At 43.9% G+C, this 16,613-nt stretch overlaps 1 protein-coding gene across 2 annotated transcripts in view; it reads left to right on the top strand.

Annotated features, from left to right (window-relative positions):
• Window positions 1-16,613, top strand: part of LOC139479822 (low-density lipoprotein receptor-like) — a 97,418-nt gene that overhangs the window by 25,993 nt on the left and 54,812 nt on the right. For both annotated transcript variants that reach the window (XM_071262710.1, XM_071262711.1), the window contains exons 7-8: window positions 280-426; window positions 3,870-4,403. In XM_071262710.1, coding sequence (XP_071118811.1) covers window positions 280-426; window positions 3,870-4,403 — 681 coding nt within the window. The remainder of the gene's footprint in view (window positions 1-279; window positions 427-3,869; window positions 4,404-16,613) is intronic.

The following is a 16,613-nucleotide window of genomic DNA, read 5'->3' on the forward strand; positions in this document are numbered from 1 at the left end:
TCCTGAAATATTATATTGATACTTGCTTTTGTATGACAACTGATGAAAATATGTAATTGCTGAATATGAAAATGTACTTTAATATTGACACCTTCAGTCCCAATCATAGCACGAGTAGGCGTCAGAATGAGACTGAGAATTAGTTTATAAAAGTGTTCATTTTGTGTTCAGAAAATTCATTGTGTTATGTCGCCCATTATTACCACCTGCGACTGACGTTCTTGTCTTTTGGAGTTGTTCCGTATCATGTGATATACTATGTCTCTCTGGCGCATCAAGAGGCCAGCGCAGCCGCAACAACTCCCCCGCTGACAACACCGTCATCAGCTACCGGAGACGCCCTAACTAGAACTGTGATATCACCTGCTACCATGGGCACTACTACTACACAAGTAAATATTGTTGGAAATGCATCGGACATGTCTGGTGAGTTTACAGTGAAAGTAGATCTTGACGTGATCAAGTACAATAACCTGAAGAACCAGGGTCTTTATTTGAAGCATCATATACTGTATATTGAGTCCAAAGCATTAAGGGGGTCAATATAATTTTCTTGGAAATTTTCTATGATAATCGCGGGAAATTTGCGTGAAAGACCCACTACTTGTTGATTCACAGCTTCAAGACATGAAGCGAGGCTTCTGGACTGATTCTGGCTTAACAGCTTGTTTCACGACACAGGACACCAAACACAGTCAACAATTGTGGTTTGTAAAACCTGAAACAAAAATATGTTTCCAATATATCCTGGGACAGATTGTTTAAATCTCATGATATTGCTCAATTATCTATGGTGTCTCGTTTCCAGATAACAACAGAGGCTTGAACTCTTATGGGCGTTGTATATGCCTCAGCCCGGGGACTCCCCATCTCTCCAGTCTCTACTGTGTGAAGGCCAATGGCTTGTATATGCCTCAGCCCGTTGATTCCCCATCTCTTCAGTCTCTGCTGTGTGAAGGCCAATGGCTTGTATATGCCTCAGCCCGTTGCTTCCCCATCTCTCCAGTCTCTGCTGTGTGAAGGCCAATGGCTTGTATATGCCTCCGCCCGGGGACTCCCCATATCTCCAGTCTCTGCTGTGTGAAGGTCAATGGCTTGTATATGCCTCAGCCAGGGGACTCCCCATATCTCCAGTCTCTGCTGTGTGAAGGCCAATGGCTTGTATATGCCTCAGCCCGGGGACTCCTCATCTCTCCAGTCTCTGCTGTGTGAAGGCCAATGGCTTGTATATGCCTCAGCCAGGGGACTCCCCATATCTCCAGTCTCTGCTGTGTGAAGGCCAATGGCTTGTATATGCCTCAGCCCGGGGACTCCTCATCTCTCCAGTCTCTGCTGTGTGAAGGCCAATGGCTTGTATATGCCTCAGCCCGGGGATTCCCCATCTCTTCAGTCTCTGCTGTGTGAAGGCCAATGGCTTGTATATGCCTCAGCCCGGGGACTCCCCATCTCTCCAGTCTCTACTGTGTGAAGGCCAATGGCTTGTATATGCCTCAGCCCCTTGATTCCCCATCTCTTCAGTCTCTGCTGTGTGAAGGTCAATGGCTTGTATATGCCTCAGCCCGGGGACTCCTCATATCTCCAGTCTCTACTGTGTGAAGGCAAATGGCTTGTATATGCCTCAGCCCGGGAACTCCTCATATCTCCAGTCTCTACTGTGTGAAGGCTAATGGCTTGTATATGCCTAAGCCCGGGGACTCCTCATATCTCCAGTCTCTCCTGTGTGAAGGCTAATGGCTTGTATATGCCTCAGCCCGGGGACTCCTAAATATCTCCAGTCTCTACTGTGTGAAGGCTAATGGCTTGTATATGCCTCAGCCCGGGGACTCCCCATATCTCCAGTCTCTACTGTGTGAAGGCCAATAGCTTGTATATGCCTAAGCCCGGGGACTCCCCATCTCTCTAGTCTCTGCTGTGTGAAGGCCAATGGCTTGTATATGCCTCAGTCCAGGGATTCCCCATCTCTCCAGTCTCTACTGTGTGAAGGCCAATGGCTTGTATATGCCTCAGCCCGGGGACTCCCCATCTCTCTAGTCTCTGCTGTGTGAAGGCCAATGGCTTGTATATGCCTCAGCCCGGGGACTCCCCATCTCTCTAGTCTCTACTGTGTGAAGGCTAATGGCTTGTATATGCCTCAGCCCGGGGACTCCCCATCTCTACAGTCTCTGCTGTGTGAAGGCCAATGGCTTGTATATGCCTCAGCCCGGGGACTCCTCATATCTCCAGTCTCTGCTGTGTGAAGGCCAATGGCTTGTATATGCCTCAGTCCGGGGACTCCCCATATCTCCAGTCTCTACTGTGTGAAGGCTAATGGCTTGTATATGCCTCAGCCCGGGGACTCCCCATATCTCCAGTCTCTGCTGTGTGAAGGCCAATGGCTTGTATATGCCTCAGTCCAGGGATTCCCCATCTCTCCAGTCTCTACTGTGTGAAGGCCAATGGCTTGTATATGCCTCAGCCCGGGGACTCCCCATCTCTCTAGTCTCTGCTGTGTGAAGGTCAATGGCTTGTATATGCCTCAGTCCAGGGATTCCCCATCTCTCGTGTCTCTACTGTGTGAAGGCCAATGGCTTGTATATGCCTCAGCCCGGGGACTCCCCATCTCTCCAGTCTCTGCTGTGTGAAGGCAAATGGCTTGTATATGCATCAGTCCAGGGATTCCCCATCTCTCCAGTCTCTACTGTGTGAAGGCTAATGGCTTGTATATGCCTCAGCCCGGGGACTCCCCATCTCTTCAGTCTCTGCTGTGTGAAGGCCAATGGCTTGTATATGCCTCAGCCCGGGGACTCCCCATCTCTCCAGTCTCTGCTGTGTGAAGGCAAATGGCTTGTATATGCCTCAGTCCAGGGATTCCCCATCTCTCCAGTCTCTACTGTGTGAAGGCTAATGGCTTGTATATGCCTCAGCCCGGGGACTCCCCATCTCTCCAGTCTCTACTGTGTGAAGGCCAATGGCTTGTATGTGCCTCAGTCCCGGGACTCCCCATCTCTCCAGTCTCTACTGTGTGAAGGCAAATGGCTTGTATATGCCTCAGCCCGGGGACTCCTCATATCTCCAGTCTCCGCTGTGTGAAGGCCAATGGCTTGTATATGCCTCAGCCCGGGGACTCCTCATATCTCCAGTCTCTACTGTGTGAAGGCAAATGGCTTGTATATGCCTCAGCCCGGGGATTCCCCATCTCTTCAGTCTCTGCTGTGTGAAGGCCAATGGCTTGTATATGCCTCAGCCCGGGGACTCCTCATCTCTCCAGTCTCTGCTGTGTGAAGGCCAATAGCTTGTATATGCCTCAGCCAGGGGACTCCCCTCTCTCCAGTCTCTGCTGTGTGAAGGCTAATGGCTTGTATATGCCTAAGCCCGGGGACTCCTCATCTCTCTAGTCTCTGCTGTGTGAAGGCCAATGGCTTGTATATGCCTCAGCCCGGGGACTTCCCCTCTCTCCAGTCTCTACTGTGTGAAGGCCAATTGCTTGTATATGCCTCAGCCCGGGCACTCCCCATCTCTCCAGTCTCTGCTGTGTGAAGGCCAATAGCTTGTATATGCCTCAGCCCAGGGACTCCCCATCTCTCCAGTCTCTGCTGTGTGGAGGCCAATTGCTTGTATATGCCTCAGCCCAGGGACTCCTCATATCTCCGGTTTCTACAGTGTGAAGGCCAATGGCTTGTATATGCCTCAGCCCGGGGACTCCTCATATCTCCAGTCTCTGCTGTGTGAAAGCCAATGGCTTGCGCCATCCAGATTTGGAAGAAAACTTGCCCAAAACGACGTTAAAACAGACCCACTCACTTACTCACTATTATATAATGTAACTTTTTATCCAAATAATGGGTGGGTATACTGTTTAATGGGTGCGTAACAATCTCTGTTTTTTTCAGGGCAAATACAGATTAATCCGCTTCAGTCTGACAGTACCAGCTATTCACCTAACTCTTCGCCCACCAACAGCACACGTATTCAAGATCTACCCGCTAACATCAGCAGGGATAACTCGTCGTTGCCCATCAACAACACAAGTATTCAAGATCTACCCGCTAACATCAGCAGGGATAACTCGTCGTTGCCCATCAACAACACAAGTATTCAAGATCTACCCGCTAACATCAGCAGAAGTAACACATCTTTCACCATCAACAACACAAGTATTCAAGATCTACCCGCTAACATCAGCAGAAGTAACACATCTTTCATCAACAACAACACAAGTATTCAAGATCTACCCGCTAACATCAGCAGAAGTAACACATCTTTCACCATCAACAACTCAAGTATTCAAGATCTACCCGCTAACATCAGCAGAGAAAACTCGTCGTTGCCCATCAACAACACAAATATTGGCAGTGAACACATGAATGTCTTATCACGTTTTTCTGATCAAACAAGAACAAGCCGATCTCAAGGCAACTTGACTGGTAAGTGAATGACAACCACGAGCAGCCCATTGACTGGTAGGTGTATGAGAGCCACGAGTAACCCCTTGACTGGTAGATGTGTGAGAGCCACAAGAAACCCCTTGACTGCGTGGTGTATGAGAGCCACGAGTAGCTCCTTGACTGGTAGGTGTATGAGAGCCACGAGTAGCCCATTGACTGCGTGGTGTATAAGAGCCACGAGTAGCCCTTTGACTGGTGGACCATAAGAGCCATGAGTAGCCCCTTTGACTGGTAGATTATGAGAACCATGTGTAGCCCCTTGACTGCTGGGTGTATGGGAACCACGAGCAGCTCATTGACTGGTAGGTGTATGAGAACCACGAGTAGCCCCTTGACTGGTAGATTATGAGTACCACCTGTAGCCCCTTGACTGGTGGGTGTATCAGAACCACGAGCAGCCCCTTGACTGGTAGGTGTATGAGAGCCACGAGTAGCCCCTTGACTGGTAGGTGTATGAGAACCACGAGTAGCCCCTTTGACTGGTAGGTGTGTGAGAGCCACGAGTAGCCCCTTGACTGGTGGGTGTATGAAAACCACGAGTAGCCCCTTGACTGGTGGGTGTATCAGTACCACGACTAGCCCCTTGACTGGTGGGTGTATCAGAACCACGAGTAGCCCCTTGACTGGTGGGTGTATGAGAACCACGAGTAGCCCCTTGACTGGTAGGTGCATGAGAACCACGAGTAGCCCCTTGACTGGTGGGTGTATCAGTACCACGACTAGCCCCTTGACTGGTGGGTGTATCAGAACCGCGAGTAGCCTCTTGACTGGTGGGTGTATGAGAACCACGAGTAGCCCCTTGACTGGTGGGTGTATCAGAACAACGAGTAACCCCTGACTGGTGAATGTATGAGAGCCACGAGCAGCCCCTTCGCTAGTGGGTGTTTAAGAACTACGAGTAGCCCCTTGACTGGTAGTTGAATGAGAGCAAGGAGTACCCCTTTGACGTAAATATAACGACAAAGTGTCTCTTCATCACTATCTTGCTGCAAGAAATAATTATAAAGCTGTATGTAGGAACGCTAAAAGTTCTTTCGAGATTAAACGTCAATCTGAATTGATAGATTCAATGAAGGATTCCAAAACATTTTTGCAAAGTTTAAGCTTTATCAGGTACTAGTAAGGATAAAAATCCTCTTAATTCAGATTAAATTCAATTAAAGACCGGTTCAGTATTGCAGAGCCAGACATATCTACTTTTTATGAAGAAGATACACACACCTTGAATACTGAAAGTGTACTAACGGATGAATATACTGGTATTAATAGGGTTAAGTCTGTCACTGATGATATATTTAATGCCCCTATCAGCAGTGAGAGAATAGGTTGAAATGTAATAAAGCAGCTGGAACAGATTATGTAATTAGTAAAATGTTTCAGTGCTCAGATAATATCTCTGTTCCACATTTACTTGTATTGTTCAATTCTCTATATGATAAAGGTGTTTTTCCTTTGAAATGGTCAAAAGCAATCATTGTTCCATTGCATAAAAATGGTGATAAGGATAATGTTGATAACTATCTGGGAATATCTGCATTGAATTGTTATATAAATTTATGTTATGGAAAATTATATACCATGATTCTTAATGGCAGATTAACGTTTTGGTCAGATGCAATGGGAAAGATCTATGGAGAACAGGCAGACAATGTTTTCATTTTACAAGCTTTAATTACAAAATATCGCTCAAAAAGGGGAGGTAAAATATATGCAAATTTGGTTGATTTTGTTAAGGCATTTAATCCCGTTCAAAGAAAAAACTCTGGCATTTATTTGGTAAACATGGGTGGGCATCAAAGATGGAAAAACCATTAAAATCCATTTATGAATCAATTAAAGCCAGTGTACGAACCAATGGCAATAACCTTACAAGTGTGTTTGATTGCCCTTAGGGAGTGCATCGGGGTTGTGTATTAAGCCCATTCTTGTTCTCTTTTTTTTATAAATGAACTCGTTCTTTAAATTAACTCAAAATCTAAAAATGGCATCAAGTTATATTCAGATCTCAAAGAAATTTCCTTTTACTTTTTGCTGACGATGTTGTCCTTTTTTCTGATTCGGTAATGGGTCTTCAACGTCAAATCAATCTTTTGAAAAATTATTGTGACAAGTGGTCACTCTCCGTCAATTTAAGAGCGGTGGGAAATTAGAGAAATGGATGGATATACAAGGATGCACATGTAGAGGTAGTTTCATCTTATACTTACCTTGGAAAGTTGTTTACTAGGACATTGAGTTGGAATAAATATCTAGAATCTACATCTGTTAAAGCAAAGACAAAGCGTTTGTTAAAATACGAGTATGATAATCTGAACTGTAATTTATACTTTCAAATGTTTGATACAAAGATAATGCCAATTTTACTTATCGGATCAGAAATATGGGGTTATAGAAAACATGAGTGTATAGAATTGGTTCATACAGAATTTACATACATGTGGTATCAACAGTAGATTAAAAAACAACATCGGCCGCACGGCCTTTCAGACACAAAATAATTTAAAGGTTAATGTGAGACAAGCCAATGTTTCTTTGTCTGTTTCGGTTAGTTTTCAAAATACTTCTTAGTTAGTTTCAATGTCTTCTCAGTTAGACGGATTAACCAATTAACTCAGAGATCAAACACTTACTTATCGACTTTGTTTGTTATTATTAGTTAATCCTATTCACACTTTTACTACCATTGTTGACCTTTTTATTCTAAAAACCCTGAAATAGTATAAAAGGTGTGTGTAAAACTTTGGTGACAAAAATACCAAATCAAACCCCTAAACAGGAACCTAAATTTCAGTACAAAAACGCCAACTGGGACAAATTCCAAGAATTATGCAACCAAGCTAATCCAAACGATTTAGAAACAAAAGACCCCGAAACATTCTGTCAAAACCTAACTAACTATATAATCCGCAATCCCTTTCAAATCATCCAACCTAGGAAAACCCACTGTCCCTTGGTGGAATGAGGAAATAGAGCTAACTAGACTTAAATGCAAATCAGCTTTCAAAAGAGGTAAACCAGACCCCGTCATCTCAAAATAGCCCATGAACTTAACCACCAGTTAAGTCCAAAACCTAGTTAAAACTGCTGAAACCTAAAACTGGAAAAAATTCTGTGAGGAGCTAAACCACCACACCGATGCTAGGAAGGTGTCGCCCAAAATTCATGCCATCAGAGGCATCAAACGGCACAACAAAAAAAACATTAACAACTCAACTAACACCACCCAAAAGGCCAACAACCTCGCCAAACACTTCTCTAAAGTTAGTAGCAACAGTAACTTCAGTAAGAAATTCCTAGATAAACTAAAAAAAGAAACAAAATTCTCCAAAGAAAACAGTCAAGACAACCTAGAAATAAACCAACCATACACCATAGAAGAACTAAATCACGTACTAAACAATAGAAAAAAAAGGAACAGCCCCTGGCCTAGACCTCAACTCTTACCAAATAATCAAACACTTACCTACAAAACTACTCCAAACTTTACTTAAACTATACAACCTAGTCTACCTAAACGGACAGGTCCCATCCTCATGGAAGGAAGCTCTAGTAATCCCAATACCTAAACCAAATAAACCAGCAGATCAAGCTAACTCCTAAATGCCCATCTCCCTAACCTCAAATATCTGCAAAATAATGGAAATTATGACTAAAAATAGGCTACAGCACTACCTAGACCAAAATAACATCATAAACCCCGACCAAAGTGGCTTCACTTCTGGCCGATCAACTCTCGATAACCTCACCCGACTAAAACAGATTGTAAAAAGAGGACAACAAAAGAAGCAATACACCATAGTCCTATTCCTCGACTTCTCTAAAGCTTTTGACATGGTATGGCAACACAGGCTAATCCAAAAACTAAAATAATAGGACTAAAAGGCCAAATAATAAACTTCATCCAAGATTTCCTAAACAATCGCAAAATAACTGTGGGTATAGAACATACGCTATCGGACCAGTGTCCCCTAGAAAATGGCACTACCCTGGGCAGCATCCTCAGCCCAACCCTCTTCAATATAATGATAAATGATCTATTCGAAGGCTTATCCCCTAAACTAAACACTTCATAATTCGCGGATGACGGAGCCCTATGGATCCGCACTAAAACAATCTCTAAATAAAATACAACAATGGGCAGACAAATGGGGCTTCTCCCTTCACTATAAAACAACAGGAGTAGTATTCAAACATCAAAACATAAAACCTGCCTACCCAATCCTCCAGCTTAACAACCAAACAATCAAATTCCAAAAACAAAACAAATTCTTAGTTTCGCCTTCGCTATTGAATCTCTTGGCTTTAGGGGATCTGCGACAGATAGCGGATCTAACCGCAATTCTTGTTTTAACTTAGCCCGGGCTAGGGCATGGTCTTGACATTCTAGTAACATGTGATCAATGGTTTCAGCCTGATTGCAAGATGAACAAACCTTGTCATAGAGCTTTTTGTGACCGAATCTTGAGTCGTGAGATAGCAATTTCAATTTTCCTTTCATTTGAGTATGAGTTTGGCTTTTGTTGGACCTTGGGTTGAATTTTGTATAGCCATCTGCCGATCTTACTTGCGTCCCATTGGGCTTGCCATCTTTCTGCTATGAAGGCTTTGATTTTGCTTTTTATCTCTAGTTTACTAAAGGGAATAGGTTGTATATCCGCTTTGTCTAGAGCTAGCTTCGCCAGTGAGTCTGCTTTTTCATTTCCATGAATATCTTTGTGAGAGGGGATCCAACACAGCTCCACCTGTTGCCCTTGGTCCGATAGTTTTGTATATTCGTATAGAATATTGTTGACTGTGTTTGGCCTGGAGTTTGAGTTTCTGCCACTGATGGCTTGAAGTGCACTTAGCGAGTCTGATAGGACGACTGCCATTGCTTCCGGCGGTGCCGGTATGAGTTTGAGTGCATGATGAATTGCCTCCAATTCAGCCGTGAATACTGACTGACCATCAGGCAAGCGAACTGAATGTGCTTGGGGTTTGGAGTTGTGGATATGGATCCAGTTACCAGCACTGTTGTTGATAGGATTCTTGGATCCATCAGTGTATATATGGGCCCAGCTGTCACAGGTAGTTTGAATTTTACTGATAGCTACTGATTGTAGTAGGTTTGGGTTTTCTTTTTTAGTGACTTCTGATGTAAAAGCAGTGTCAACTTTGGGAATTTTTAAAGTCCAGGGAGGATGTAACCCTTTGTAGTGACTTTCTGGAGGCTGAATGTCATCACAATTGTGACTTTGAATGAGTTCACGTACTAATATCCCAGATTGCTTTAGTGAGGGATTTTTTTCGAGCTAGGGCTTCATCTCGAGTGTTTTTGTCTTGCTATATCTTTTTAACCAAGTGGTTTGATGTTAACCAAGTGGTTTGATGTTCGTCCCCAGAACGATAATATTGCCTGCTCTCTTCTTCGTTTCAATGGGAGTTCTCCCGTTTCTACTTGTAGTGCCTCTAGCGAGGTGCTTGGGTCTTTTTTCCCTTGCGTTTTGCAGTGGCTTTGTGCCTGTGAGCAGGCGGATCAGTGCTCACTGATTCCATTGTTTGCTCAGTGCTCACAGATTCCATTGTTTGCCCAGTAGAGTGATCAGTAGTCACTTGGGTTTTTTCGACCTCAGTGGGTTGAATAGATTTGGATTCAGATTGCTGAGTAGGTATTTTGTTTATACGTTTGCTGATGAGCAAGCATTTAGGACATTTCTGCGCCAAGGATGAATGACCCTCTTTCCTGCAGTTTGTACACCATGTGTTGCAGTTTTCTTTGCAAGAAACCCGGGAGCAGTTTTTGCACATGGGTGGCTGGTTACATGTTGCTTTTGTATGTCCAAAGAGCATACAGTTTGTGCATTGGGTTGGCCTTTTCCTGTATGGCATAGTTTCTATGTCCTTACCACCTAGATTAAGGTGGTTGGGGACTGACTGGCCAAGTAATGTGAGTATCGCTACTCGTGTGTTGTTTGTGCCCATTGATTTGATCCTGAATGCCGACAGGATTGTAGGTTGAGTGACTTTCTTTTGGGCTAGACAGACAATTTGATAAAGCTCGTCCTCATTCATTTTTTTGTCTAGATGTACCGTGCATCTGACATTGCTAAGCCACTTCGGCGTATCCCATTTTAGTTTGATCCCGTTTATGCTTTTGGGCATGTCAATTGACTCTGTGAGGTTGTGCCCGACAACAACATACCCTCTTCCACACTTATTTATTCGAATAATATTTTTGTGCTTTAGCTCTTTGGCAATATCTTGAGCTGTTAGGATCTTATTAAGATCTTGGGAGAAGTCTGCGCTTAAGACTACTTTTTCCCATTTGGTTTGTGGTCTTCTATTTTGTTGTGTCTTTGATTCTGATGAGACCCTTCTTTGTCTTTTCTGTACTATTTTAGAAATAGGTGGGCTAGATTGAGGCAGTTTGCGTTTAAGCATGCCTTGAGCCCATAGGGCACTATAATCGATATTTTCTTTGTTTTTAGTTCCTGAGAATGTGAATCTGTCCTGAAAACGGTCAGGGACATTTAGCGCGGCTTGACAATAAGTCAAGCTGGCTGTTGTTTTGGAAGTTTTTCTGGTGACCAGAGTGAAGGGATTCCCTTCATTTGGGTTTGGCTCACCCTTTCGAGAACCGGGCTGGTTCTCTTGAGAGTTGGGCGAACTCTGGGTGATTGACAACTGTGCAATTTAAGCTGGTGAGCGAACCGAGCTTGGTAGGCACGGAGGGTTGTGTACAGTGCGGGACCTGTGACACAACTGTGGAGTCACCAAAGACTTACTGACTGATATAGGAGATTTAACCTGCGCTTTCCGACTGTAGCGTATTTCGCACACGGGCCTGGCGGGGCCATTTAGTGTATTCCGAAAAGGGTGAAGGTGGTGAGTGCAACCCAAAAGGGAGCTTATAGGGGTTGCTTATATTGAATTTTTGGAATTTTTAATTTGGAATAGATGTCGAGGTGGGTGGAGGAGGGAACTAAGGAGCCCGGTGAGGTGGGTGTTTGTATGTATATTGGATTTTGGATTGGTAGATTAATGAGTTTTTAGATGCGGTTAAGTAGATCTGTTTTGATTAGGAATACGCCTAGGGCCTTGAAGTTTTCTAGTTTATTTTGAGGGTTTAGTATTTCATCTAGAGTAGGAACCTTATTTAGATTGAGGATGGTTTGTCATGTGGTTCTGTGTGTTTGGTAGTGGGTGCAGTGGATGAGTGCGTGTTCTGTGGTTTCGGGTTGTTTGCAGTGGGGGCAGTTGCCTGTGGTGTGTCTTTTAAGTTTTTTTAGGTGGTTATTTAGGTTTGTGTGTCCTTTTTGGGGTTTTGTAATTAATCTGTCAATTTTTTTAGAGGGGTGTAGGATTTTAGGTTTGGCTAGTGGTTTCCTGAGTACTTTTTTTATTTGGCTATTTGAGTTTTGATATTGATTATGCCATTTTTTGGTATTTTTTGGTTTGTTTACACTTTTAATTTCTGATTTTGAGATGGGTAGGTTTAGGCTTATTTCTGGTATTTTGAGAGATAATTTAGCTGCTTTGTCGGCGCTTTCATTGCCATAAATTTCTACGTGGCGGGGATCCACAAGAAGATTATTTGTTTGCCTGCTTTTGTTAGGTCGTTGGAGCTTTTAAGTTTTTGGTTTATTAATTTAGGTCGGTTTTGGGTATTCTTGTTTTGGAGGGCTTGTAGTCCACTAAGGGAGTCAGTGAGAATTAGGATTTTATTGTTGTATTTAGATTTTTGGTTATGCAGGGCTGAAGTCCATGCCCATAAGTTCGGCCGTGAATATAGATTGGTTGTTTGGGAGTCGGTAAGATTGTGTGGTTTTAACTGGTTGTGTGGTATGGACTCAGAAGCCTGTGTGGTTGGAGATCGGGTCTGAAGATCCGTCCGTGTATATGTGACACCAATTCGGCCAATTTTCGTGTATGTATGCTAGTGTGGTGGTTTTAGCTATGTTTGGGTCGGTTTGTTTATTTATTTGGTTAGCTAGCGTTGTGTCTATATTGGGTATTTTGAGTTTAAGGGTGAAGATATTTGATTTTTTGCAGTTTTGTTTAAGATTTAGAATTTGGTGCTCATTGAGGTAGTTAGTTATTCTTTGGGATATTGGGTTGAGTAAAGTGTGTTTGCGAGCTAGAGCTTGGTTTCTTGGGCTAATGTTTTGGTTAATTCAGTTTTGAATGAAAGGGTTTGATTGGGACGCGGCCCAGAAATTAAGGCTTAGATGTTCCCTGCGTAGATTTAGTGGCATGTCCCCTGTAAGGGCCTGAAGTGAGGTGTAGGAGGTGCCATGTTGGGTTCATGTGATTAGTTTAAGGGCTTGGTATTGTATTGAGTCAAGTTTTTTTAGATAGAGAGTTGTTTAGGGTATTGTATATGGCGCAGCGTAGTTTTGATCTAATTAGTGCTGTGTAGAGTGAGAGGAGGGTATCTTTGGAGGCTCCCCAGTTAGAGCCGGTGAAACATCTTAGTGTGTTAAGGCCTTTGCTGCATCTAGTTGTTAGGTTTTAGACGTGAGCCTCCCAGGTGAGGTGTTGATCGAAAATAAGTCCTAACTCTATTGCTGAGAGATGGACAGCTACTCGAACGTATATAAACAGAGCAGCCAAGGATAAAAATGAAATCATATCAATATAAGAAAATAGAAATCATATCAATACAATAACAGAAATTATGTGAACACCAAACTCACAATAGTTATGTGTACCCTACTCACACACAGGAGTCCCAAAGAGGGACAGATCAGCTGAAATTGCTTAGGCAGAAGGCGACCTCTTAAACACTTAATGCAACAACAACATTTGGTGACAGTGTTATGATGGCTGCGTTACAGAAAGTTGAGTTCATCACTTCTCAGGCTGGAGGTCAGCAAGTCTTGTTTGGAGGCTTCAGGTATCGCCTGAACAACCGCCGACAGACTGCAACTCACTGGAAGTGTGTCTTGGCTAACTGTCATGGCAAAATTAGTACAGTTGGTGAATTTGTTCGAAATTCACCCCCTCACAACCACGAAGTTTTTGAAGACGACACAACTTTACGCCTCATGTGTAATTTACGTTGCCGAGTCAAAGAAGACATCAAGCCCATACAGCAGATTTACAATGAAGTCATGAGTCCTCTTAGTGTTGAAGAAGCTGCCACAACACCAACCTTTGCCAGTATTGACACAGGTTATTAGTTTGAAATATATTTGAAATATATATTTAAATGAAATTACTTCATTGAGTTTAATACTACGGTGCAACTTATTACTTATTATTTACATTTCAAACATGTAATTAAGTACTTCTTGATGCAGGTCTCTACAGACAAGACGAAAGAATCTTCCTCCTCTCCAAGACCCTGGCCAATGTTGAGCTGAATGAGCCCTGGACTATGACATATGATGGTCGACAGTTCCTCGCCATTGATGATGGCACCAACGACAAGATCCTTGTCTTTGCAACACCTCACATGCTAGAGGCAATGCAAGCTGCAGATACGTTGTTTATGGATGGTCCCTTCTGCTCGTGTCCTTCGTTATGGAGCCAGCTGTACGGCATTCACTGCCTGCAAGGAAACCACATGACATGACAGCGACAGACGTACATAAGATTGTTCAACCAACTAGGGTTCTGTTGAGACTGTTACTGGTGCAGAACTTCTCCCTATCACCATCCAAACTGAGCTGCGAGCTATTCAGGCCTTGGAAGAGACATTTCCTAACTCTGATCTTCGTAGGGTGTTTGTTCCATTACAGCAAAAATTAAGAACAAACATTCTCCTCGAAGGATGTCATTCACGCCTGAATAGAAGCTTAGGAAAGGCCCATCCAAATTTATATGAATTTGTTTCAGAATTGAAGGAATTTGAGAAGATTGACAATATTCGAAGAGCTCAACTTCAACACAGTGGCCAGCAAGATCCCCGAAGGACAGTTTACAGAGACTTAGACTCGCGTCTTCAGACACTAAAAGTGAAGCTTGTGCAAGGACTGATGACCTCAATAAACTTCTTAGATGCTGCCAGCCACCTGTTGAAACTGGAGATGTGAACTGTGAACTAAGAGGACGATGTGAACTATTGATAGATCTCGGCCCATTTTCTCAAAACAAAGATTTTGCTATTAAATAACATCAAATATCAAACATTCTTTTTTGTTTGTCTAACAGTCTGGACACTGTTATTATTGAAATAGGGGTGTTCTCATTGTGTCTACACTTTGATTTACAGTGTCGGCATACTGAGATGTAGGCAGACTAAGAGTGAACCCTTTTCAGTTTAGGCCTAGGATACTTGCTTGATAACGGTGTTAGAACCTACACCGAAACGTCGCTCTTAATTGTAATAAAGAAGTTGTTCATCCATAAATTCCTATCCTTACTAAGGGCCTGTGGCCTTTCAGTTTGCAATGAATAAAACAATTTGACTGAAAGGAGTATGCGAGCAAGGAGTAGCCCATCTTCCCGAGGCAAGTGAGTTAACTGACTATAAAAGTACAGTTTCCACGCTTGCCGAACTAGGTTGGGATTATGGAGTTACATTTTGGCTGGACGAGTCTATGCATAGTCCAATCAAAATCGCCCACCGAAATCGAAATCCGGTTGGTAAAATGTCATGCAGATTTTGGTCGACTGCAGGATTTGCAAAGCATGTACACCGCTAACTCGTTGTCAACAGATATTTTCTAAATCTTTTCATGTTTTTAATCAAGGTGCTCACGTGATTTGATGCACTTTGCGATGTAAGGCTCGTTTTATCACAATATAGATCTTGATTATCAATCAGATTGTCTTGACTGAGCGCCACCGTTTTGTTTGAAGCAAATGCAAGTGGTACGAGAGTTAGAATCTGATTGGTCAATAGGAAAGGCATAGAAAGGACATAACTCGTAATAGCAACTGGTGGCGCTACGATCGAGCTCAGGAACTCCAGCCTAGTTCTGCAAAGGTGGAAACTGGACTTTTAAAGTCATCTTGCCTCAGGAAGATGGGAGTAGTCCATTCACTGGTGGGTGTATGAGAGCAAGGAGTGGCCACTTAACTGGTGCATGTATGAGAGCAACGAGTAGCCCCTTGACTGGTGGATGTATGAGAGTAAGGAGTAGCCTCTTGACTGGTGGATGTATGAGAGCAAGTAGTAGCCCCTTGACTGGTGCGTGTATGAGAGCAAGGAGTAGCCCCTTGACTGGTGGATGTATGCGAGCAAGGAGTAGCCCCTTGACTGGTGGGTGTATGAGAGCAAGGAGTAGCCCCTTGAATGACGGATGTATGAGAGCAAGGAGTAGCCCCTTGACTGGTGGATGTATGAATGCAAGGAGTAGCCCCTTGACTGGTGGATGTATGAGAGCAAGGAGTAGCCCCTTGAATGTCGGATGTACGAGAGCAAGGAGTAGCCCCTTGAATGGTGGATGTATGAGAGCAAGGAGTAGCCCCTTGAATGGTGCGTGTATGACAGCAAGGAGTAGCCCCTTGACTGGTGCGTGTATGACAGCAAGGAGTAGCCCCTTGAATGGTGGATGTATGAGAGCAAAGAGTAGCCCCTTGAATGGTGGATGTATGAGAGCAAGGAGTAGACCATTGAATGGTGGATGTATGAGAGCAAGGAGTAGCCTCTTGACTGGTGGATGTATGAGAGCAAGTAGTAGCCCCTTGACTGGTGGATGTATGAGAGCAAGGAGTAGCCCCTTGAATGTCGGATGTACGAGAGCAAGGAGTAGCCCCTTGAATGGTGGATGTATGAGAGCAAGGAGTAGCCCCTTGACTGGTGCGTGTATGACAGCAAGGAGTAGCCCCTTGACTGGTGGGTGTATGACAGCAAGGAGTAGCCCCTTGACTGGTGCGTGTATGACAGCAAGGAGTAGCCCCTTGACTGGTGGATGTATGAGAGCAAAGAGTAGCCCCTTGAATGGTGGATGTATGAGAGCAAGGAGTAGACCCTTGAATGGTGGATGTATGAGAGCAAGGAGTAGCCTCTTGACTGGTGGATGTATGAGAGCAAGTAGTAGCCCCTTGACTGGTGGATGTATGAGAGCAAGGAGTAGCCCCTTGACTGGTGGATGTATGAGAGCCACGAGTAGCCCCTTGACTGGTTGGTTTATCAGAATCACGAGTAGCCCCTTGATTGGTGGGTGTATGAGAGCAAGGAGTAGCCCCTTGACTGGTGCGTGTATGACAGCAAGGAGTAGCCCCTTGACTGGTGGGTGTATGAGAGCAAGGAGTAGCCCC

The sequence above is a fragment of the Haliotis cracherodii genome, unplaced genomic scaffold, assembly GCF_022045235.1.
Source record: "Haliotis cracherodii isolate W230 unplaced genomic scaffold, xgHalCrac1.p SCAF_4, whole genome shotgun sequence".
NCBI classification, from domain to species: domain Eukaryota; kingdom Metazoa; phylum Mollusca; class Gastropoda; order Lepetellida; family Haliotidae; genus Haliotis; species Haliotis cracherodii.